At 36.3% G+C, this 27,033-nt stretch overlaps 2 protein-coding genes across 2 annotated transcripts in view; both read right to left on the bottom strand.

Moving 5' to 3' along the window:
• The window catches only part of LOC136036443 (uncharacterized), an 89,204-nt gene that overhangs the window by 49,290 nt on the left and 12,881 nt on the right, over positions 1 to 27,033 (bottom strand). The window contains exon 3 of the mRNA XM_065718685.1: positions 7,603 to 7,816. Within this exon, the coding sequence (XP_065574757.1) occupies positions 7,603 to 7,816 (214 nt within the window). The remainder of the gene's footprint in view (positions 1 to 7,602; positions 7,817 to 27,033) is intronic.
• On the bottom strand, positions 2,620 to 4,613 carry LOC136036444 (choline-phosphate cytidylyltransferase A-like). Its single transcript, XM_065718686.1, has one exon. It carries the CDS (start codon positions 4,581 to 4,583, stop codon positions 3,609 to 3,611), a length of 975 nt encoding a protein of 324 aa, XP_065574758.1. The 5' UTR covers positions 4,584 to 4,613; the 3' UTR covers positions 2,620 to 3,608.

Consider the following 27,033-nt stretch of genomic DNA (forward strand, 5'->3'; position numbering starts at 1 on the left):
TAGCCACGTAAAAGACTTTTTCTACAATTATTCCACGACTTGATGCCCACAACTATTCCATTTTAATTCAGCCCAGCGTGCTGAGCCAGGGAGACCCTTCAACAGATTGACTCTAGTTCGGCATTGTGGAGTGCCATGAGAGGTGTAGCATAAGTGGGAGATGGTAAAGTCGGCAATGAAGGGGGGTAATTAATGCCAGGTTTTTCTTCTCACTCAATTGAATTATCTGTTTTGGCTTTTTCTAAAATTAGCCATGACTTAATGCCCACAACTATTCCATTTTAATTCAGCCCAGCGTGCTGAGCCGGGGAGACCCTTCAACAGATTGACTCTAGTTCGGCATTGTGGAGTGCCATGAGAGGTGTAGCATAAGTGGGAGATGGTAACGTCGGCAATGAAGGGGGGTAATTAATGCCAGGTTTTTCTTCTCAGTCAATTGAATTATCTGTTTTGGCTTTTTCTAAAATTAGCCATGACTTAATGCCCACAACTATTCCATTTTAATTCAAATAGACCAAATCATGCCGAACTTCCATCCACGTGCGCAAGAATATTCGTCTCTGTCCACTCAAATTTCTTTAGTAAAATTATCATAAAGAACTTTTTCAACAATACTACTGTTCATCGAAAATTTTGATTAAACAATAAAATCTTGTCCAAAAGTTACCAACCAACCTACAAATTATTGGTACAAACACTTTACAACAATAAATCGTGTGTTTATTGGGCTGGTAGCCCACATCATCTATTGGTTAAGCCAGGGCATTATTTGAAAAACGATCAGAAATTCCATAAGAAAATAGCTGTTTAAAATAAAAGTAATGAGTGATTGCAAATAAATAGAAATTATTCTGTATGTGAGGGGGGCTACCCCATCCTACCGTTCACAATACTACTGTTCATCGAAAATTTTGACTAAACATTCAAATCTTGTCCAAAAGTTACCAACCAATTTATGAATTATTGGTACAAACACTTTAACAACAATAAATCGTGTGTTAATTGGGCTGGTAGCCCACATCATCTCTTGGTTAAGCCAGGGCATTATTTGAAAAATGATCAAAAATTTAATTAAAAAACAACTGTTTCAACTAAAAGTAACGAGCAATATTAAAACTTGCAAAAACAACCAGAAATTATTCTGTATGTGAGGGCAACACAATCTTCAAAACTTACTCTTTATGCTAACATTGAATTCCTGTCTAAAGTCTTCAAAAAATGGTGGCTAAAACACAAGAACCGTTGAACTAGATTAAGAACTTTTTAAGATGCTGTTTTTGGTAACAACTCATTGGATAATAATTGGTTGAAAAACAGGCTAAATCTTAAAAAATAGTACTGGAACTTTCAATTTCCTATTGAATCAGTCCCCTCCAAAGTTTATTTAATCACTCTTGTATAGCTTACAGCCGTTACCTCAGGGGCTAGAATAGGGGGTTGCCAAGACAGAAAGTATGGTTTTTTGACCTTTGGATTATCGTTAATAAAATAGCTATTTCAAAATTTTGATCGAATGCGTTTGAGGAAAAAAGTGTGGTGGGCGGCTTGTTGTCCTCAATCCCTTTTTAATATTAAAGGGGCAATAAAAATTTTAATTTCAAATCGAATGAGCCCCTTCCGCAGTTTATACGACCACCTCTTGCATTGAAGTGCCTCGGAAAAAAAAATAAACAAACAAATAATTTATATACGTTGAACCCTTTTGGCTCTTTACTATAGACAATGCTATAGGATTGCCTTCGACTTAAACAGGTGAGTAGGACATTCTCCAAATTAACATCCGATCAAGGGGAAATGTGGTGGGAATTACCCAGGGAAATTTTATTGGGGAGGTGTTTTCCGGGGTGGGTATTTTCCAGGAGAGGGTTTATTTTCCGCGAGGGCTACTTTCCTGTGGGGGGGGGTATTTTTCACATGGATATTTTCCCCGGGGATAAATTTCGGTGGGTATTTTCCAAGGGGCGAGGAAGTATTTTCAGGGAGGTAGGTAAACTCCAGCTATCCTAAGAATCGATATAACAGTATTCTGTATCCAAAATTTAGCGTCCTCAGTGACTTCCCCTTGATCCATTGTACTTATCCTGAAAGTTTGATGTCAATCAAAGAGTAACAATGTCTAGCCCATGTTGGGTTTCAAGATTTTTTACGATCTTAAAGCCAATCATTTTTTTAAGATAATCCTTTCCTATTAGGCTCGTTTGACCTTATTAAAGGGATTATTCTGTAAATCATTTTATATAAGGTATTATTCTTATATATATATATATATATAGATTTTTTTCTCTTAGGCTCGGTTGGACCAGCATACATGATCCATAAATTGCCATCCGATCGGAAACAAAACAAATTTTGGCCTATTTTTGGAACATTTCAGGATAGCCCCAATTCTACTGTTTGGATGTGACACAAGAATGACAGGCTTATTATAAAGACCTCCCAGCCATTTTGTTAAATACTTTTTCTGTCAACTAAAATGACCTATATCATGCACAAAATCACATATGTGGCACATATTTGGCCAATCAAATGCACACTAAGTATTAGAGGTGACAGAAATTTGTTAATGTAACCTCTGTCTTAAATACTTCCGTAGACCACATTGAGAATTTATAACAAAAGATAAAAATAACAAAGAGCAAATAATGAATACAAAGAAACCTAAATCAAACAAATATTTTGTTCAGCCAGTGAATAAAAGAAAAATATGAAGCAGGTATTTCGGCAAAAGCTTGGCAACCAAGCCCTTCCTGAGTTCAAAAGGAAAAAACAAGCCTTTTCAGGTTACCTAAACAAAAAGAAGAAAAGGAAAGACGAAAAATCAAGCCACGAATGAAATATCGTTCGAAAATTGGACTGGGTATGAGTTTTTTCGCAGACGATTAATTAAGCATTTCTACCTAATGATAGACTTCTTTGAATATAAGGAATGTTAACTTGATCTCTTTTCATTACCTTTTTTTAAAAACAGTTTTTAATTTTGGTTGCTACGGGCCATGGTTGTCCTTCATAAAATTGCAGCTACTAAACCACAAGGCAGCTAAAGAAAAGTCGGTGTTTCATATGTGTGATATATAACGAGATTCTTGTCTGAAGACAAACATGAAGGGGCCAGTGCAATAAAGTTCAATTTTTGAGAAAAGTTGCATTTTCTGGTATGGATAAAATATCGAAAGATGACGAAGAGTAGCATAAAGGGGTCCTAGCCTCTTAGGGACACCACTAATGCTCACCAAAGGGAAAGAAATAGCTCTATCAGTTCTTTGTTTAATTTTCCGGATCCTTAAATTATCCTTCTGCTCTAGCAGCTAACCCTCTCTATCGTTCTTCTTCTATCACTCGAGCAGTACCATAATATATATAAATGTAAACTAACGACATATACGCATTGCATTTTCTTTTAATATTTAGAATGATTATAATTCTAACATTTCCAACTGATGATTAGCAAAAGAATATGAAATTTGACAAGAAAGAAATGATTCAACTATTACATTATTGATTAAAGAAAATACATATTAAAACAAGCTCTTTCACCGCCAACTAAAATTTTCCATTCACAGTTTTTATGACTTGACCATCTTCCTCATGACAAAACTCAGGCATTACCGTCAAAAATCTTTGCGACGTCGCTTTGGAGGCGGAGTTTCTGTCTCGATTTCATCATCCTGGTCAGAGCCTCCTGGGCTTCCAGTCGGACTGAGTGAATTCCTTATCAATTCTTTACCCTCGTTCAAAATAGTGCTCAAAGGCTTTACCAGTCGACCTTCCCTTCCGAAAAGTTTCAAAAAGCTTAGAATCAACTCTTTTGATCTATTTTCCCATTTTTCTATAAAGTCAAGTCTTGTTTCGTCTATGCGATCAATAACAGTCTTTCCTTTCACTTTTAACTCTTTCACTTTCTCTTGAATTTCAAATTTCTTGGCACTTAAAAAAGAAACATTCATTTCTTTCCTAGCCAATCCTCGCCGTAAATTTCTACGTACATATTCATCATAATTTTTCACGACACGTGCTATTAAATCTGAGGTGGACACACCATCTGTCCTTTCAGTAGCAATAAACATTCCCATGGCTTTGATATGCCCATAAACATCATGACCACTTCCAGTTGTGTATGGAAGCTCATCATGAGCGACAAAGTCTATCTTGTGTTTTCCAAGGTATTCTTCATCTAACACCCAGGGGGCATCTTTAACAATCTCATCTACATATCGACAGTGCCTCACTGCTTCGTATCTCTCTTCTTCATTCATCACGGTTAAACCTTTTTTTGAATGTGTTAGGTCATCGTTACATATTCCAACTATAAGGTATGCATTAGGAAAAGCATTTTTGACTTGAAGAAGTTGCTTAGCATGCCCTGGATGGAACAAATCATAGATACCATCAGCGTAAACGCGAACTCTTCTGGCCGCTCGACCAGATATGGCCTCCTCGAAGGTTATCCTTCTAGAATAGTCACACTTGTCTCTTTCGATCTTGGCCTCATAACTGTCACTGAATAGTGCTGGTGCTGATCCTGCTCCAACTAAAGTATGGTCACCAGGGTCTTTGATTTCTGAGTGTTTTCTCTTACAGCCCATATTTATCTTTGGATGGATTCCCTTGTCTTCCTGCAAGTCTAGTGCTAACTTCTTTGTAAAGGTGAGGATTACTTCATCAGTTTCTTGAAAAAAATTGAAAGAGTCCAAGAGTATTGCATGAGAATATCCATAAAATACATGAAAGTACTTCTGCATTTAGTGGTTTTTATTAATGTACTTAAAAAAAACAAAAATACCTAGCATTGAAATTGATTTAATTAACATTTTATCACTACGTCATATATGAAACATATACTAGACAAACCCGATTCATGCGTTCTTCTATGATGTTCAAGCCTTCTACCTTCATGAATGAATCACGTCGTATATCACAGTGAATCATGTCATTTTTATGAAGCTTTTATTTGCACTTGGAATATAGAAATGAAAATTGATCACCTTATATTTCTTACGATGTTATCTTCAACACATGTTAGAAAATTATGAATATTTGTTCATTAGCTTAATAATATGTACATTTCTTCACACTTACATTGTTTACTGAAACTTGTCTGAATCATCAGACAGATGATTTAGCTGAAAAATTAGGCTTTGGTGAAGAACCTGTCTTTGTAGTGTGTTAGAAATAAAACTAGAATTCACAGTTTCTCATTGAATAAGCCCCAATCAAAGAGCCTCCAGAAAACCTTATAAATTAACTTAACGAATGAGCTAGTGTACATAACATAGGTCAACCGGAAGGTGCGTAGTAGTTGCACTAACACTGCAAGATGTGTTTTTAAACTAATTTGTTTGACAGCCATCACGAAGCTGATAATGTTACATTTAGAAATACATTCAAAATTTCTGCCAGATGTGAAATTGTGAAGCAGACTGTACGATTCTGAAAGTCCCTAATAGTGGACGCAGAGATGATTCGAATATACTAGATAAAATAATCATGAAATGAGTTAAATTCCGGAGCTTTTGATAGTTCTGGGTACAAGAATAGATTTGAAAATTAGTGTTAAGAAAACTATAGTGAAAAGGTGAGGATATGTAACAAAAAGTATCAAGTGGATAGCTGCACTTGCATAGGTAGTATTGTTAGTTAGTATGGTGGACACTGTGAAGATGTAAACAGTAAAATAGCCGAAGCCCAAGGAACTATTTTTACATATGTCCCTGAAAAGTATAGCTCAAAGAGACTTCAAGACCTCCTTCGTAAAAACACTGGTGATAACTTAATTTTTTTAATTTTATAAAATAAGTAAAACCTCAAAACGAAGAGAATTTACAAACAAATAATCAAGTGAACTACCACAAACGGGAGTAGGGCTGACACCCCCGATGTCTTGCAAAGACTGAAACATCAATTGCACTTTACTGAAAACCAAATATAATTAAAATTTTCCCTTTTAATATAAAAATATTGCGAAGAAATTCTAGAATAGCCTATATATCAATAAATAAGTGAAACCCAAAAACAAACAGAATTTACAAACAAATATTCAAGTGAAAGAAAAAAGGCAGGAGACTTCTTTCCTCCGTAATTTTCAATCCATATCATTCTTAAGGTCTTTCAATTTATTGAATTCGTTAGTTAACTTGGGCCAATAGTAACACATACCATGTTACACATACCCTACCTAATTTCAGTTAGCTGCGAATGTAGATGTAAATGCCGTAAGTTCTCAAATGTCTCACCTTATAATGCCACATATGATATTATAGGGTAAGTCTACATTTGCGAACACATTTGCATCAGATACAATGCTTATGCACTTACGAAAAAAATAGTGACTCTCGTTTCAAGTAGCTGTAAATGTAGCTATAAACCTTCAAATTTACAAATGTAGATTTATTAGCTACCAAATACCATTTTAATCTGAATATAGTAATGGCACTCCCTTCAGGTAGAGCCTGTAATTTTACCTTATACTACCATTTATAATATTGTGACAACAATCATAATGACACTCCCTTCAAAATAGCTATACATAAACAGCTGTAGTCAATTTAGGTTTATTTTGAATTACCATTAATTCAAAAATAATCATGATTCTCACTTTAAATATTTTGGTTTTATTTTAGGTTTATTTTGAATTACCACAACTGTAGGGAATTTAGGTTCATTTTGAAATACCACAGTTGTAGACAATTTAGGTTTATTCTGAATTATCATTAATTCAAAAATAATCATGATACCCACTTTAGATGTTTTGGTTTTATTTTAGGTTTATTAGGTTTATTTACAATTAGGTTTATTTTGAATTACCACAGCTGTAGGGAATTTAGGTTTATTTTTAATTACCACTGCTGTAGGCAATTTAGGTTCATTTCGAATTGTCATTAATTCAAAAATAATAATGATACTCACTTTAGATATTTTGGTTTTATTTTAGGTTTATTAGGTTTATTTACAATTAGGTTTATTTTTGAATTACCACAGCTGTAGGCAATTTAGGTTCATTTCAAATTATCATTAATTCAAAAATAATCATGATACTCACTTTAGATATTTTGGTATTATTTTAGGTTTATTAGGTTTATTTACAATTAGGTTTATTTTTGAATTACCACAGCTGTAGGCAATTTAGGTTTATTTTGAATTACCATTAATTCAAAATAATTATGATACTCGCTTTAGATATTTCGGTTTTATTGTAGGTTTACCAGGTTTATTTACAATTAGGTTTATTTTGAATTACCACTAATTCAAAAATAATCATGATACTCACTTTAGATATTTTGTCACTCGGGTATCAAAAGGATATATCTCCATAGTTGTATATTTTCAGAATCGCAAAAAAACCTCACAACTTTTTTGTCTCCCCTCCGATAACCGCAAAACAAAATCAGATCGGTATATAAAATCAATACATATCGATTCATTTTTGTTTCATGGTTATCAGAGAAGAAATTAAAAGTTGTGAGGTTTTTTTTGCTCTTCTGATTATTTACGATTATGGATACAAGTCCTTTTGATACCAAACTGACAATTTATAAATACTGTAAATTTATAAATGCTACTGTAATTCATGCTACCCTATTAATTAAAAATAGTAATAGCACTCACTTCAGGTAGTTGAGCTATCTCAACTCCAAACTTTGAGTCAGCCAGTCCCGTACTTATATAAGGATGCACCTCAGGGTTTAGATTTGGGTTGACTCTTACAAAAACCTTGGCTTCTTTTTCCAGCTTAGTCACGGCTTCCACTATGTGATTTGCATCAAATTGTGAATCGACATTGAGTAAGCAGTTCTCTTTAATGGCTAGCTCAATCTCCCACCTGTAAGTTCAAATTTTAACTTAATGAATGAATAAAGTCCCTTTTTTCCCTCAAAGAAGCAAGGGCATTAAAATAACAACTTTCTTACCCTCTTAAAAAAGGACGTATCTTAGATCTACTCATAAACTTATTTGATGGCATATTTCTTGCTTAAGTTTTGCAGTTTTTCAGTCACGTTCCATTTTTTATTCTTTTTCATCAAATTTTTCAGAGCCAAATTTTTCATAGTCTTTTCCATCATATTTTTTTTTTTTCAAATTTTTAGTAATTTCTAAGACGTATAGGTTCTGTTAGTTCCCACTGAGCTAATTTTAACAATCAGGTGAAAATTCACAAAAGTGGCAAATGTCAAGCCGTGAAATATGTTGCAAGACGTACATTTGACGATCCCATTCAATGATCTAACGTCTTGTTACACACGTATAAAGGGAGATAAATGAATGTTTTTTTGCGAAATGTGATGGTAGAGCCATTCTCACGTATTTTTTTATATTTTGTAAGCAGGTTCTCGACTAGTTTTTATCAGAGCCCGTTTTATTGTCTGAGGATTTCCAAAGTTCAGATGAAAGTACAAGTTTCATCAATTTTTAGGCCAATTTTTCTCAGATTCAAATCTGTGAACCACAATTATTAATATTGAAGGCAAAAGGGATTACTTTGGTCTAGCTTAGTTCTAAAGAGTGGGCACTCCGAAAGAGGGGAGGATTTGTTAGCCATTTCTCAAGGAAATTGTCAAAGGATTGTTTTGGGTACCCATCTGACTAACCAAATTTCAATCAGTAAGCTGGACCTAAAATGTTGTTCAATACCATTTTCTAGGGCTAAAGTGAGAGAAAAGTTAAAATGGCTAGGACACATCCTGCGATGAAGGATGGCAGGCTCCTAGAAATAATCCTTGTCGAATAACCGTGCAGGGCCAAACAAAAAACAGGTAGTGTCTAAATGTAGTGGGAGGATGTCATAAGAAAAGATTGAAGGAAAATTTGAACTTAATGGAAGAGTATAAAGAGGGAGGCTTTGAGTAGATTAGGATGGAAGGAGGAGCGTAAGTAGCTGCTTTGGCATTAGGGAGCTTGGTGCCGCAGTGACTTGCTTATAGTAGTAGTAGGAGTTTTCTCAATTTCAGTTTACGGTGCTATATTACACGATGGTTGTTCCTCTTTGTTACACTTCTTAACATCAAACCTATTGGACAATCCTAGACGGAAATTCTGCTCATTTCCACGATTTTCAGCTTGAAATCTGAAAATAATTTAAAAATTAAAAAAACATAAGAAAAACATGAAAACTAAACAAAAAGATTAATAAACAATAATAAACATAAACAAAAAGATTAATAGGCCAAACATTCGACAAGGATTATTTTTTTAAATCTGCCATCCTTCATCGCAGGGTGTGTCCTAGCCATTTTAACTTTTCTCTCATTTTAGCCCTAGAAAATGGTATTGAACAATACTTCAGGTCCAGCTTACTGATTGAAATTTGGTTAGTCAGATGGGTACCCAAAACAATCCTTAGACAATTTCCTTGGAAAATGGCTAACAAATCCTCCCCTCTTTCGGAGAGCTCACGCTTTAGAACCAAGCTAGACCACAGTAATCACTGTAGCCTCCGATATTTATAAGTGTGTTTCACAGATTTCAGTCTGGGAAAAATTGGCCTAAAAATTGATGAAACTTGGTCTTTCATCTGAACTTCGGAAATCCTCAGATAATAAAACGGGTTCTGATAAAAACTAGTCGAGAACCTGCTTTTAATATTTTTAAAAATACATGAGAATGGCTATACCATTACATTTCACACAAATACATTCATGTGTATCCCCTTATGCGTATGTAGCAAAACGATAGACCATTGAGTGGAATCGTCAAATTTACGTCTTACAACAGATTTCACTGCTTGAAATTTACTACTTTTGCGAATTTTTACCTGATTGTTAAAATTGGTTTAGTGGGAACTTACAAAATCCTAAACGTCTTATTTGGCTATGAGAAATTTGATGAGAGAAAATACAAAATAGAACGCGGGTAAAAAACTAAAAAACTTAAGCTAGATATACATGACATCAAATAGGTTTATGAGTAGATCTAAGAAGTGTCCCTTTTTAAGAGGGTAAGAAAGTTTCTTTCAGTTGAAAAAACTGTTCATGTTTAATTTTTCATTGTTCCTTAAGAAAAATGCTGAAAAATCCTAAGCCCCCTTACTGGAAATTTTCTTCCCCCATTAAAAATTTCTCCATGGAAAGTTCCCCCCGCATAACCTCCTCCCCTCAACCCCTCCCCCACAACCAAAAAAATCCCCCTGAACGCGTCTGTACACTTCCCAATAACCATTACTATATGTAAACACTGGTCAAAGTTTGTAACTTATAGCCCCTCCCATGGGGACTGTGGGGGAGTAAGTCGTTCTTAAAGACATAGTTATTAGATTTTTCGACTATGCTGAATAAAATGGCTATCTCAGAATTTTTATCCGGTGACTTTGGGAAAAAATGAGCGTGGGAGGGGGCCTAGGTGCCCTCCAATTTTTTTGGTCACTTAAAAAGTGCACTAGAACTTTCAATTTCCGTTAGAATGAGCCCTCTCACGGCATTCTAGGACCACTGGGTCAATACGATCACCCCTGAAAAAAAAAAACAAAAAAAAACAAACAAATAAACACGCATCCATGATCTGTTTTCTGGCAAAAAAAAAATTGCACATTTTTGTAGAAAGGAGCTTGAAACTTCTACTTTAGGATTCTCTGATACGCTGAATCTGATGGTGTGATTTTCCTTAAGATTCTATGGGAAGGAAATAGTGAGTATTTCCCTCTATTTTCTAAAATAAGGCAAATTTTCTCAGGCTCGTAACTTTTGATGGGTAAGTTTAAACTTATTGAAACTTATATATTTACAATCTGCATTAAAATGCGATTCTTTTGATGCAACTATTGTTATAAAAATTCCTTTTTTATAGCTTCGGTTACTATTGAACCGGGTCGCTCCTTACTAAATAGTTCGTTACCACGAACTGTTTGATGAAGGAAAATTCTACTTTAATGAATAGTCCTGGTTTCATTAAGCTCTTTGTTTACAGTGTCAAAATAAGAAAATACCAGAAACAAATTAAAAGAAGACTAATAAATAGGTTTAAACATTAAGTGGGCTATAAAGGGTATGTCTACGGTATTTTTTGAGCTTTCAAACGTGGACACTTCAAAAGGTTGAGAAAGATAAGTTAAGAGTTTTAGCAAGGAATTATCTAAGGATAGTCTAAGGCAAAGACGTATCTAGCATGCTTGTTGAGGGGGGTGGGGGTTAAAAAACTCAAAAGTTCTTCATTTGCATTTTACGACGTTTTTAAGAGTCGGACAAACATTTTCGAGGGCTGGTCAAGCCTCCTACCCTCCCCCCTGGATAGTGTCTTGGTCTTAGAGGGGTCAAAACATAACTGTTTTGGTACAGATGGTGAAACGCAAATGGAATAGTAAGAAATACTAAGAGTTTTTTAAACAATAGGCTATTCGTTGAAAGATTTTGGATAATTTTAGAATAGCTATGGAATAATATTTTCCAATAAAAGACCAATTTGTAGACTACCCCTTTATAGTGTTATTCCTATTACCTACTTAATATGTCTTGGTTTTATTTCACCTTTCTTCATTTCTCTATAGTCTCTTATTCAAACTAAATAAAAAAAAACAATTTTTTATAACTGACGGAGCGACATTAAAACTTAAAACGAACAGAAATTACTCCGTATATGAAAGGGGCTTTTCCTCCTCAACGCCCTGCTCTTTACGTTAAATTTTGAATCTTTCTCTTAACTCCACTTTTTAAAACAGTAAATCACTTTAGCGTAAAGAGCGGGGCTTTGAGGAAGAAAAGCCCCTTTCATATACGGAGTTATTTTTTGTTCGTTTTAAAATCGTTTCATCGTTTTAAGTTTTATAAGTTTCAATCGTTTAAGTTTTATGTTTAAATGTCGCTCCTTACTTTCAGTTCAAATAAAGTTGTTTTTTTTAATTTAATTTCTGAACGTTTTTGAATTAATGCATGTTTTAATATTGGCTCTCTGCACATAAATAATTAAAACGAAATTTGCATATTACTATTTTTGGCTAAATAGCTTTCTCATAGTTTTAATCGGAAGATTTAGGGAAAAAAGGAGCGGGGGAGGAGGCCTAGTTTCCCTACAATTTTTCGATTACTTAAAAAGGCAACTAGAATTTTTAATTGTTTACGAATGTTTTCATTATTAAAAAATATACATAACTTACGAATTAACTTACGTAACGAACTACTATATTCGTATATATGAGTTATATATTCGTATATGTTTCGTATATATGAGGGGGTTTACATGTTCGTCAATACTTTGCTCTTTACACTAAAACTTAAATTTTGTCACAATTCCTTAAGAATGACCCCTGAATCACAAAGGCCGTAGAATAGATAGTTGAAATTACTAAAAATAGTTTAGCGTAAAGAGCGAGGCATTACGGGGAGGTGAACTATCATATGCGTAGTAATTTCTGTTCGTTTTAAGTTTAAATGATGCTTCTTACTTTCAGTTGAAAAAACTTTCCATATTTATTTTTTCATTATTTTTATTAAACAATTCTAAAGAATCCTGCGCCCCTTTCATTGAAATCCTCTTCCCCTATGACAAATTCCTCCATGGAAAGATCCTCCCACATACCCCCCTCAACATCTTCTCCGCAAACTAAAAAATTCCCCCTAAAAACTTCTGTACACTTCCCAATAACCATTACTATATGTAAACACTGGTCAAAATTTGTAACTTGCAGCCCCTCCCACTCGAACTGTGGGGGAGTAAGTCGTCCCCAAAGACATAGTTATTAGGTTTTTCAATTACGTTGAATAAAATAGCTATCTCAGAATTTTGATCCGGTGACTTTGGGGAAAAATGAACGTGGGAGGGGGCCTAGGTTCTCTCTAATTTCTTGGTCACTTTTGGACCACTCAGTCGATACAACCACCTCTGGGAAAAAAAAAATCAAATAAACACGCACCCGTGACCTGTCTTCTGGCAAAAAATACGACTATCCACATTTTTGTAGATAGGAGCTTGAAACTTCTACAGTAAGGTTATCTGATACGTAGAATGCGATGGTGTGATTTTTGTTAAGATCCTTTGACTTTTAAGAGGTGTTTCCCCGTATTTTCTAAAATAAGGTAAATTTTCTCAGGCTAATAACTTTTGATGGGTAAGACTAAACTTGATAAATCTTGTATATTTAAAATCAGCATTAAAATGTGATTCTTTTTATGTAACTATTGGTATCAAAATTCCATTTTTAGAATTTCGGTTACTATTGGGCCGGGTTGCTCCTTACTACAATTCGTTACCACAAACTGTTTGATAGTGGGTCTAATTTACTATATATTCTCTGCTCTATATATACTATATTATATGCTATACTATATATCTCTGTATCAACTCTGTAAAAACTCCCTTTCAAAAATAAATAAAGTCTTTACGGTCAACCACAAATATCTTGGTGCAGAAGACGATGCTATTCTTTTCTTTGAAAGAAATTTTTTCTTTGAAAGATGCATGAACGAAATAAATTTCGAAAAAAAAACACAACTCCTGAGCTATTTTGTTCATATATTTCTTGGCTTATTTTTTTAAGCTACACAACCTAAAGAAATTTTATCCGCCACAGAAAATCTCGTGTATGCTTCTGCTTGATGTCACACATTTTCCACACCTCCACCACAACAGATTCAAAGCATTCTATGTGTCAATCCCCTCATGAAATGAGGGATTTTAAGCTCCTTAAAATCCCTCCTTATCGTCTCGGTGCATCCCATGAGGGGACAAAATACATTTTGCTTGATTCCAAACGGATGGATAAACAGAAAAATCTTTGGCAATTTGCCATCCTTCTTCCATAAAAATTGGTCGTGCCATATTGACCTTTCTTTTATTATAGCCTTCAAAAGTGGGATTGAAAGACACTCTTCATACAGTTTATTGTTTGAACATGCTCAGCCAAACGATTATCTAAGACTAAGGCCCTATCCAGAGGGGTAGGAGGCTTGACCTGCCCTCAAAAATGTTTGTGCGACTCGTAAAAACGTCATAAAATGCATGTGAAGAACTTTTGAGTTCTTTTGAACCCCCCCCCCCTCAACAAGCATACTGGATACGTCTTTGCCTAAGACTATTCTTAGATAATTCCTCGCTAAAACTCTTAACATATCTTTCTCAACCTCTTGAAGTGTCCACGTTGGAGATCTCAAAACTATGCCGTAGACACACCCCTTATAGCAAACTTAATGTTGACACTATTTATTAGTCTTCTTTTAACTTGTTTCTGGTATTTTCTTATTTTGACACTTTAAATAAAGACATTCATCACCAAGGATAGGAGAATCGAAAAGAATGTAATTTATTTAAGTTGTAAGAAATAGTCAAGGACAAATATTGGAAACAGAAAAATGCGAAGTGATCAAAGAAGGACCAGATAATTCCCAAAAATATGCTGTCACTCATATTAATGCGCTATGTACTACTAGTGCCATTACTACGCAGCACCAAGATGCCTGAGGTCAGCAGAGCTACGCACGCTATTCCTCCATCCTAAGCTATTTTACCCTAGAACTTCCCTTCCTTTCCTTACGACATCCTCTCATTCCAACTGAGGAGGACCTGCTCTCCGTCCAGTTCTAGACAGTGGTCCAAAAAGATAATCTTTGGCAATCTGTTCTCCTTCATCCACAGGACGTGTCCTAGCCATCACAACCATCTAGCCATCTCATTCTAGGAATAAATTCATCCTTCAGGATAGGAACCTCAAAAATTGTTTAGCTTTTTCTAAATTGCGAGACAGTATTCAATGACATCATTATCACTCATATTAATGCGCTATGTACTACTAGTGCCATTACTACGCAGCACCAAGATGCCTGAGGCCAGCAGAGCTACGCACGCTGTTCCTCCATCCTAAGCTATTTTACCCTAGAACTTCCCTTCCTTTCCTTACGACATCCTCTCATTTCAACTGAGGAGGACCTGCTCTCCGTCCAGTTCTAGACAGTGGTCCAAAAAGATAATCTTTGGCAATCTGTTCTCCTTCATCCGCAGGACGTGTCCTAGCCATCACAACCATCTAGCCATCTCATTCTAGGAATAAATTCATCCTTCAGGATAGGAACCTCAAAAATTGTTTAGCTTTTTCTAAATTGCGAGACAGTATTCAATGACAAAATTATTGAATTAGAAATAATCGACGGTCATAATTGCTTAACGAAGATGTGAGAAGACCTTAGAAGAGGGCTCGGCTGCATAATTCCACAAGATACGTTGAAATAATTTTGGAAATTCGCCCCCAAAGTGGATTACCTTTTTCTTAAATTTCAACTATTTCTATGTTGTTGTTTTTTTTCAAAAAATCCTCCCCATTTTCCTAGCAAAAATGCATCCTAACGTAAAAAAAACATGATTTTTAAAATTATTTTTTTGTGGGATTTTTAAAAAGTTTTTTATTGTTTTCTTTCTTGCCAAAATTGATACCTGAAACGTGGTTCTCACAACGTGCCTGAGACGTTTCTGAAACAAGTAATGTGGTGTCCTTATAAAAGAGTAAAGTCTATATCCACCATCATACCTTGCATCTTTTATTAATACCAAAGATATCAGAGTAAAACAGTTTTCACCCATACTTTTTTGTTAAGTTGGGCACCCATCACAACAGTTAATGTCATATAGGCCCCGAAAACAAACTCCTATTTTAAAAGGAAAGCAAGATTTGTTACGCAAATCAAAACAGTATTTAGAGTGGTTGAAGGGGTATTTTGAATCGTAGCATGCTGTCATAACCGGGTATGAGGTTTTGCGAAGAAAACACCATTCTCGTAATTCAAATAATCTAAACCCGAAGAGACCTGGATTTTTTCCAATTTTTGGTCACTCAAAAAGGGCGCAGGAACTTTTAATTTCCGTTAGAATGAGCCCTTTCGCAACATTCTAGGACCATTTGGGTCGATATGATCACCCCTGGGGGAAAAACACACATCTATGACTTTTAGGGAGTGTTCCTTTCTATATTCTAAATTAAGGTAAATTTTATCAGGCTCATAACGTTTGATGGGTAAGACTAAACTTGATGAAACTTACATATTTAAAATCAGCCTAAAAATACGTTTCTTTGATGTAACTACTGGTATCAAAATTCGTTTTTTTTGTGTTTCGGTAACTATTAATCCGGTTTACTTTCGGTTATACTTGAAAGTGTGTCAATTTTTTTCAGAGTGGCTTAGATTTGCTGGGCAAGTCGACAGAGGCATTTCAACCTCAGAGAAGACGAAATTTACAGATAAATTAGTGTAATGATTCGTGGGGCCTTGATTTTTTTTTCTCTCTCAAATCGTCAAGCAACTAACAGGCCTATTAGGATGGGTCAAACACACCAAAAAAAGAAAAATTAAATACAGGGTCGTACCGAAATATGATCAAAAACATGGGCTAAAAAAAAATTCCCCAAATCGGCTGAATTCAGAGCAGGTAGACTGATGAGAGGAGACCTTAATGAGGAAGAAAAGTTTTGAAAGAAAATGTGGTTATACTGATTCTTAGCGTGAAGAATCGCTATTTCTTGCTCGCTGATCTGCTTTAACATATCTGGCCCTATAGACATCCCATTCAAAATGTCAGAATCTCAACGAAGTCTCTATTAAAATAAAAAACAGAAACGAATCTGGTTGTACTGAATCGTAGAAATTTCGTTTTCAATGCCATGATATTTGGTATAAAAGAATGGGATTTGGCCCACGTTAGACACACACACAGACAGACAGACAGACAGACACACAGATTATTTCGATTGTATTGATATGTAACATGAAAATATTTTTAATAAAACGGTGGACTAAGAAACGCGTATACTAAAGGGTGTCTACAGGATGGGGGTCAGCATGGCTGAAGCCTAATAGCAGACGAAAGTTTACACAGATTTTTAATTGGCATGAATAACAATCCCTTTGCCCGTTCACATGAACTTCTATAGCAAAATCATTGTTAAGGGTTTATTGTAAAAAAAACTTGCTATTCGAAAACTTCGAAAATCCAAATTTTTTCAAATCAAGCTACAAACCAACAATAGAACAAGAGCTAAGAGCTCATATGGCACTTGTGACGAGGAAAGAAGAGCTAAGAGCCAAGAGATCGTATGGTATGAGCTCTAGCAAAATTCTATGAATCAATAGATTGATTTAAAAGGAAAATAAGAGGCTTAATGCCGGTCAGGATTTAAAATAAAGCTCTGAGTCACGATGTCCTTCTAAATATCGAAATTCATTAAGATCCGATCACCCACTCGTATGTTATAAATACCTAATTTTTTCTAATTTTTCTTCTCCCTTTAGCCCCCCAGATGGTCGAATCTGGGAAAACGACTTTATCACGTCAATTTGTGCAGCTCCCTGACACGCCTACCAATTTTCATCGTTCTAGCACGTCCAGAAGCACCAAACTCGCCAAATCACGGAGCACCTCCCCCCAGCTCCCCCAAAGAGAGCGAATCCAGTACGGTTCCGTCAATCACGTATCAAGGACATTTGCTTATTCTATCCACCAAGCTTCATCTCGATTCTTCCACTCCAAGTGTTTTCCAAGATTTCCCCCTCCAACTCCCCCAATGTCAAAAGATCTGGTCGGGATTTGAAATAAGATTCGAAAAATAAAAATACCCCAATTTTCACGTTTTCCCGAGAATTCCGGTTTTCCCCTCCAACTCCCCCCCAATGTCACAGAATCTGGTCTAAATTTAAAATTAGAGCTTTAAAGCGCAAGACCCTTCTAAATATAAATTTCGTTTAGTCACCCTTACGTAAGTTACAAATACCTCAATTTTCAAAATTACCCCCCCCCCAACTCCACAAAAGAGAGCAGATCCGGTCCGATTATGACAGTCATGTGTCTTAGACAGGTTTTTATTCTTCCCATCCAGTTTCATCCTGATCTCACCGCTTTAAGTATTTTCTAAGATTTCCGGTTCCCCTCAACTTCCCCCTCCCCCCAATTATGCTGGATCCGGTTGAGATTTAAAATAAGAGATCTGAGTCACGAGGTCTTTCTAAATATGAAGTTTTATGAGGATCCGATCACTCCTTCGTAAGTTAAAAATACGTCATTTTTTCTAATGTTTCAGAATTAACTCCCCCCCCCCCAATAGAGCGGATCCGTTCCAATTATGTAAATCAAGTATCTAAGACTTCTGCTTATTTTTCCCACCAAGTTTCATCCCGATCTCTGCAATCTAAGCGTTTTCCATGATTTGAGGTTCCCCCACCCAAAACTCCCCCCAACGTCACCAGATCTGGTCGGAACTTGAAAAAAAGAGCTTTGAGACACGATATCCTTCTAAATATCTAATTTCATTGAGATCCAATCACCCGTTCGTAAGTTAAAAATACCTCATTTTTTCTAATTTTTTAGAATTAACCCCTCCCCCCAACTACCCCAAAGAGAGCGGATCCGTTCAGGTTATGTCAATCATGTATCTAGCACTTGTGCTTATTTTTCCCACCAAGTTTCATCCCGATCCCTCCACTCTAAGTGTTTTCCAAGTTTTAGGTTTCCCCCTCCCAACTCCCCCCATGTCACCAGATCCGGTCGGTATTTAAAATAAGAGCTCTGAGACACGATATCCTTCTATATATCAAATTTCATTGAGAGCCTATAACCCGTTCGTAAGTTAAAAATACCTCATTTTTTCTAATTTTTCAGAATTACCCCCCCCCCCCAACTGCCCCAAAGAGAGCAAATCCGTTCCGGTTACATCAATCATGTATCTAGGACTTGTGCTTATTTTTCCCACCATGTTTCATCCCGATCCCTCCACTCTAAGTGTTTTCCAAGTTTTAGGTTTCCCCCTCCCAATTCTCCCCCAATGTCACCAGATCTGTTCGGGATTTAAAACAAGAGCTCTGAGACACGATATCCTTCTAAATATCAAATTTCATTGAGATCCGATCACCTGTTTGTAAGTTAAAAATACCTCATTTTCTCTAATTTCTCAGAATTAACCCCCCCCCCCCCCCCAACTACCCCAAAGAGAGCGAATCCGTTCCAGTTGTGTCAATCATTTATCTAGGACTTGTGCTTATCTTTTGCACCGAGTTTCATCCCGATCCCTCCACTCTAAGTGTTTTCCAAGTTTTAGGTTTCCCCCTCCCACCTCCCCCCCAATGTCACCAGATCTATTCGGGATTTAAAATAAGAGCTCTGAGACACGATATCCTTCTAAATGTCAAATTTCATTGAGATCCGATCACTTGTTCGTAAGTTAAAAATACCTCATTTTTTTCTAATTTCTCATAAATAACTCCCCCCCCCAACTACCCCAAAGAGAGGGGATCCGTTCCAGTTATGTCAATCATGTATCTAGGACTTGTGCTTATTTTTTCCACCCAGTTTCATCCCGATCCCTCCACTCTAAGTGTTTTCCAAGATTTTAGGTCTCCCCCTCCCAACCCCCCCCCCCCCAATGTCAACAGATCCGGTCGGGATTTAAAATAACAGCTTTGAGACACGATATCCTTCCAAACATCAAATTTCATTGAGATCTTATCAACCGTTCGTAAGTTAAAAATACTTCAATTTTTCTATTTTTTCCGAATTAACGGGCCCCCACTCCCCCCTCCAAATGGTTAAATCTGGAAAACGACTATTTCTAATTTAATCTGGTCCGGTCCCTAATACGCCTGCCAAATTTCATCGTCCTAGCTTACCTGGAAGTGCCTAAAGTAGCAAAACCGGGACCGACAGACCGACAGGCCGACAGAATTTGCGATTGCTATATGTCACTTGGTTAATACCAAGTGCCATAAAAACCGAAAAAGAACTCTATAAGTACTTCTATTATTAAATAATACTACAACTTTCAACTATTTCAAACAAAATCAAACTGTAATTAATCAAAAAAAAAACAAAGGAAGTTTGAAAAGAAAAAGTAAAAAGTCATATTTACTGCCCCTTTTACCGACCAAGTTTGAAACTTCTGTAGGTGCATGTCAGTATTTGCGTGGTCTTTATTGCCGAACAAAGAATTTTAGTGGCGTCGGACAAATCGTGGTGTGAAGCACCATGATTTAACCGACTTATTTTTCTTACCGAGTGACCAAAAAACTGTAGGGGGTCCGCCCTCCCACCCACATATGTGACAATCCTGACTGCCACCTCTGAAACTTCCATAAGCCATAGTATCAATTGAACTGTACTGAAAATAAAAGACATTTCAAAGCTTTCTCTTTTACAATTATAACACTGAAATTGCTGCGACTTTAAGAAATTCATACTGTTAATCCAAACCACTAATCCACTTTTATTAGTTAACTTTGAATAGCCTCACAATATTGTTTTTCGTTTTTGTGCTCAAGTTAAGATTATGACTAATTGAAAAATACTGATCGAATAATAAATCATTTTCAATAAAGCGCAAATGACGTTCGTGCCTTTAGAAGATTTAGGGGTGGTAGTTGCACTCTAGTTTACAGTAATTTTGTTTGCTTTAAGCTTGACTTGATTATTTATGTTTATTTTTGTTTGTTTTATTTTTTATTCACTGTTTGATATTAATCCTGTTCCTTATGGGTTTCTTTTATCACTTCATATAAGTTTTAGCTCGTTTTGAGTTTGAAATGTTCGATGACTTTATTTCTACTTGTCTTAAATTTTTATAGGGCTTTTTTATATGTTCTTTAAATATTCTATATCAATTGTTATACTTTCTATATTTATTCTATTGTTCTATTATATATATATATATATATATATATATATATATATATATATATATATATATATATATATATATATATATATATATAAATAAGTTGTCTGTCTGTGTGTCTGTCAGGTGAAGTCATGTTTCTGTGTCGACTGATGTCATGAAGTTAGTTTTCGTCATTTTTGCTATGACGGTGACGTCATTAAAGATAATTAAGACATATATGTTCACGTAGAAATCTATTAATGTTTAAGTTTAAAATGACTGATGAACTTACAATGGCAAAAGCCGATGAAGATGCTCAAAGAGTCTATGCCAAAAAACTTGCTGCTGATAGAGAAAGTCAGAAAATAAAGCGTGCCGAGGAATCAAAAGAACAGCAAGGAAACAGGCTTGAGGCTGATAGAGAAAGAAAGAACAGAAAGCGTGCCGAGGAACTACCAGAGCAACGCGAAAGCAGACTTGCTGCTAAAAGAGAAAGTGAAAAAAGAAGGCGTGCGGAGGAATCACAAAAACAGCAAGAAATCAGGCTTGCTGCTGATAGAGAAAGTAAGAAAAGAAAGCGTGCCTAGGAATCACAAGAACAGCAAGAAATCAGGCTTGCTGCTGATAGAGAAAGTAAGAAAATAAAGCGTGCCGAGGAATCAGAGCAACCTGAAAGTTATCGTCTGGCATTCAGGTACAGCCCAGTCGATGATTATAGCTTGAGTAGATGTGTTCAAATCGGGACAATGTCTAAAATTGGTCCCTATTGCAAGGCCTTGAAATTCAATGGTGAAACAATGGGAATGTGTTGCGCCTCAGGAAAAGTTAAACTTCCTCTATTGGCTGCACCACCAGAGCCATTGAAGACTTTCCTTACTGGAACTACGTCAGAATCTAAGCGTTTTTTGTCACAAATCAGAAAATACAACTCATGTTTCCAAATGACGTCGTTTGGAGCCCAAATCGAAAATCCAGATCAATTTATGTATACTTTCAAAGTAAAAGGGCAAATTTATCATAGAGCAGGGTCCCTTCTACCATTCTCAGGCGAGAATAATAAATTTCTACAATTGTACTTCATCAGTGATAGAAATTCTGAATTGAATGCACGTTGCAAAATTTCTCCCAACGTTGAAAGGACAATCGTTTCCCAATTGCAACATCTTTTCCACGAAAATAATAATTTAGTGCGTCTGTTCAAAACAGCCATCGATTTGATGCCTACTGATACGCATAAAATTGTTATTTCCGCTGACAAAACGCCTCCTGGCCAACATGTGCGTAGATAAAATGCTCCAACTATCGACGAAGTGGCAATCGTTATGGTCGGTGATCAGTTTTTACCTCGAGATATTATTCTTCATAAGCGAAACGCTCAGTTGTTAAGAATTGCTGAAACTCATCGATGCTACGATGCCCTACAATATCCTATCATTTTTTGGGATGGAGCCGACGGCTATCACTTTAATATTAAATTGATGAATCCAGCCACTAACAAAGAAATGAATAAGAAATGCAGTGCAATGCATTATTATTCCTATAGACTAATGAATCGGCAGGATGAAGAAAATTATATTTTAAAATGCCGTGAATTGTTTCACCAATTTGTCGTTGATATGTATGCTAAAATTGAATCAGAACGTTTGCTATATATCCGCCTGAATCAGACCAAGCTCCGCTCTGAATAATACATTCATTTGCGAGATGCAGTTATAAATGACGCTAATACCACAAACGTTGGAAGATTAACAATTTTACCTTCGTCATATGCTGGCAGTCCCCGTCATATGCATGAATATGCTCAAGATGCTATTGCGTATGTTCGTCTCTATGGTCGTCCAGATTTATTTATTACATTTACATGTAATCAATCTTGGGACGAGATACTGCAGCTTTTACTTCAAGGACAATCGGCGGTTCATAGGCATGACATTACGGCCCGTGTCTTCCGGCAAAAGTTGAAATCACTGATAAACTACATAGTAAAACTTGAAGTGTTTGGGTCAGTGCGATGCTGGATGTACTCAGTGGAATGGCAAAAACGAGGTTTGCCACACGCACATATACTAATCTGGCTACATAAAAAAATTACTTCGAACGAAATTGATGATGTGATTTCCGCTGAAATACCTGATAAAAATGTCGATAAGGTGTTACATGATATTATTGTAAAAAATATGATACATGGACCTTGCGGTGCACTGAACGAAAATTCACCATGCATGGCCAAAGGAAGGTGCACAAAGCAATATCCTCGACTTTTAGTATCAAACACAATTACTGGCAATGATGGTTACCCACAATATAGAAGAAGATCTACTGAAGATGGCGGTAAAACAGCAATAATAAAGAAGCGTAACGGTACCACCATCGAAGTAGATAACCAGTGGGTTGTTCCATATTCCCCATTATTATCAAAAACATTTAATGCACACATAAACGTTGAATACTGTAACTCCGTAAAGGCAATCAAATACATATGTAAATACGTCAACAAAGGCAGTGACATGGCAGTTTTTGGCTTGCAGCCCGAAATCAAAGATTTCGACGAAATCGTACAATATCAGGCTGGAAGATATATAAGCAGTAATGAAGCTGTTTGGCGAATTCTGTCATTTCCGATACATGAACGTAGTCCAGCTGTTGTTCACTTAGCGGTACATTTACAGAATGGTCAACGTGTTTATTTCTCGGAAACCAACGTGCAACAAAGAGCCCTGAATCCACCGGATACAAAATTAACAGCTTTTTTTTTCGCTTTGCAAAAATGATTCTTTTGCAAAAAAACTGCTGTATACTGAAGTGCCTTCGTATTACACGTGGAATACTAAAAATAAAGTATTTGAACGTCGAAAACAGGGTAAGTCAGTCGACGGCCAACCTACCATCTTCAAAGATACCACGATAGGAAGACTCTACACCGTTCACCGCAATCAACATGCATGCTTCTTTCTACGCCTGCTTTTGGTGAATGTACCCGGTCCTACATCCTTTGAGTATTTGAGAACTGTAAACGGTACTATACATGACACTTACCGTAGTGCATGCCAAGCTCTGAATTTATTGGAGAATGACCAACACTGGGATAACTGCATCAATGATGCGTGCGAAACGTCAACCCCAAGTCAAATTCGTGCATTGTTTGGCATCATTTTAACAACTTGCTCTCCATCAGCTCCTACAGAGTTATGGGAAAAATATAAGTCAAAAATGTCCGAAGATATACTCCATCGAAAACAGTTAGAGACGTCAGATATGACTTTTGATTTTACATCAGAAATTTATAACTATACTTTAGTTATTATTGAAGATTTGTGCGTACGTATGGCAAACAAACCTCTTCAGGATTTGGGAATGCCTTCACCTAACCGTATCGCTGCTGTTTCGACATGTGTAGAATTGGATCGTGAACAAAGTTACAGTACGAGTGATCTATTGTCGTATGTACAAAATAACATTTCCAAGTTAATGTCGGAACAAAAAGACATTTATGATACGATAATGCATTGTGTCGATAACAACGCTGGAGAAATTTTCTTTTTGGATGCGCCAGGAGGTACTGGTAAAACGTTTGTGATAAAACTGATTCTGGCATCAATTCGATCAAAAAATGATATAGCGTGGGCAATTGCGTAGTCCAGAATAGCTGCAACATTGCTGCCTGGTGGAAGAACTGCTCATTCCGCTTTGAAATTGCCTCTGAATTTGCATTCTACAGAAACTCCCACGTGGAATATTTCCAAATCATCTGGGATGGGTAAAGTATTGCAGCAATGCAAACTTATTATTTGGGATGAGTGCACAATGGCACACAAAAAATCGCTCGAGGCTCTGGATCAATGCTTGAAAGATTTGAGAGGGAAGTCGAAACCCTTTGGCAGCACATTAATATTGCTTGCGGGAGATTTCAGGCAAACATTACCTATAATACCTAGATCAACTCCTGCAGACGAAATGAATGCTTGCCTGAAAAATTCTAATTTATGGGCACACGTAAAAATATTAAAATTAACTACAGATATGCGTGTCCGATTGCAAAACGATGACTCTGGTCAAACATTTTCAGATCAATTGCTGGCAATTGGAAACGGAAAGCTCCCAGTAGACTCAATTTCAGGACGTATACAACTACCTGCTGATTTCTGTAATTTAGTGACGTCCAAAAATGAATTGATTGAAAAAGTATTTCCGAATATTCTAAAAAATTAAAAAAGTAATAAATGGCTAAGTGAAAGAGCGATTCTCGCACCCAAAAATATAGACGTCCACGAAATCAACAATATTGTTTTGACCAAGATTCGAGACCAGGCAGTCCTTTACAAGTCAGTCGACACAGTTTTGGAACCAAATGAAGCGGTTAATTATCCATCTGAATTTTTAAATTCCATAGATCTTTCAGGGTTTCCACCACACGTGCTACAACTAAAAATAGGCGTACCAATAATACTTTTAAGAAATATCAACCCACCAAAGCTTTGCAATGGCACGCGACTTGCCGTAAAAAAAAACAATGGAAAACCTAATAGAGGCCACAATCTTGACAGGGCCTTTTGAGGGTGAGGCTGTTCTTATTCCTCGCATTCCCATGATTCCAACGGATCTGCCTTTTCAATTTAAAAGATTGCAATTCCCAATTCGATTAGCATTTGCAATCACCATTAACAAAGCTCAAGGTCAATCATTAGAAAAATGTGGTATAGATCTTAATACAGATTGGTTTTCCCATGGACAATTGTACGTTGCATGTTCGAGGGTCGGTAAACCTGACAATCTATTTATATGCAGCGACAATTGGACAGCGAAGAATGTTGTATATTCGTAAGTTTTACGCAGTTAATTTGTATTGTATCTATCTATCTATCTACCTATATAAAAACGAGTTGTGTGTATGCATGTTTGTTTGTTTGTAAAAAGAGCGTTTGCATATGACGTCATTATTAGTACATACGGCTTTGTATATGCACAGACAATGGGAAAGCCAAGAATGTTGTATATTCGCAATTTTTACGTAGTTTAACTCCTGCAGACGAAATGAATGCTTGCCTGAAAAATTCTAATTTATGGGCACACGTAAAAATATTAAAATTAACTACAAATATGCGTGTCCGATCGCAAAACGATGACTCTGGTCAAACATTTTCAGATCAATTGCTGGCAATTGGAAACGGAAAGCTCCCAGTAGTGGGAAAGCCAAGAATGTTGTATATTCGCAATTTTTACGTAGTTTGAAACACATATATAAATCTATCTATATTCACAGGTGGGACACAGGGACACAACTACAATGGCGCGTGACTAATATGGCGCGTAACGACTTACGCGCGCGGGGGGGCTTGGGGGGGCGCGAAATGTCCCACCAACTAGGTGTTGGGGTGGTGCGAAGCGCCACCCCAACAGCTAGTATAGATATATATTATATGTTTGTTTGTTTGTACGTATATGACGTCATTATAAGTATATGAGGCTTTGTAAATGACGCCATTATAAGTATATAAGGGGGCGATTCAAAGAGCAATTTCAGTATAAATCCTACAATGGCAGAAGAAACAGCCGAGGAAGCTGCTCAAAGAGTTTATGCGAAAAGGCTTGCGGGTAATAGAGAAAGCAAGAAAAGAAAGCGTGCCGAGGAATTACAAGAACAGCGTGAAAACAGGCTTGCGTCTCAAAGAGAAATTAAAAAAAAATCGTGTCGAAGAATCACAAGTACAACGTGAAAACAGGCTCGCGGCTCAAAGAGAAATTACCAAATAAATCGTGCCGAGAAATCAAAATGACGACCGGGACACTCAAAGAGAAAGTACAGACCGAGACACCGGAACACAAATGACGACCGAGATACAGGGAATATAAACGAAGACCGGGACACAGGGACACAACTACAGTGGAGAAGCCGGAAGGGCACAGGGGGCGATATATGAATGACGACGGGGACACAGGGAATATTCGACTAGCAATCACCATCAACAAAGCTCAAGGGCAATCCTTAGAAAAATGCGGTATAGATCTGAATACGGATTGTTTTACCATGGACAATTATGTGTTGCGTGTTCAAGTGTCGGTAAAACTGACAATCTATTTATATGTACAGACAATGGGACAGCGAAGAATGTTGTATATTCGCAAGTTTTACGTAGTTAAAAACATATATATATATATATATATATATATATATATATATATATATATATATATATATATATATATATATATATATATATATATATATATATATATATATATATATATATATATATATATATATATATATTCACAGGTGGGACACAGGGACACAACTACAATGGCGCGTAACGACTTACACGTGCGGGAGGGGGGCTTGGGCAACCACACCAACACCTACCAGTGTAGAAACTCTATATAGGCCAGTGTATTCTCCTGATGAGCCCTTATGTTGGGTGTTGCCTCTGAATTATTTGTCTATATTATTTTTTCTATTGTTTGGTAAATGACGACTTATACTTATTGACAACATG

The sequence above is a fragment of the Artemia franciscana genome, chromosome 15, assembly GCF_032884065.1.
Source record: "Artemia franciscana chromosome 15, ASM3288406v1, whole genome shotgun sequence".
Classification (NCBI taxonomy): Eukaryota; Metazoa; Arthropoda; class Branchiopoda; order Anostraca; family Artemiidae; genus Artemia; species Artemia franciscana.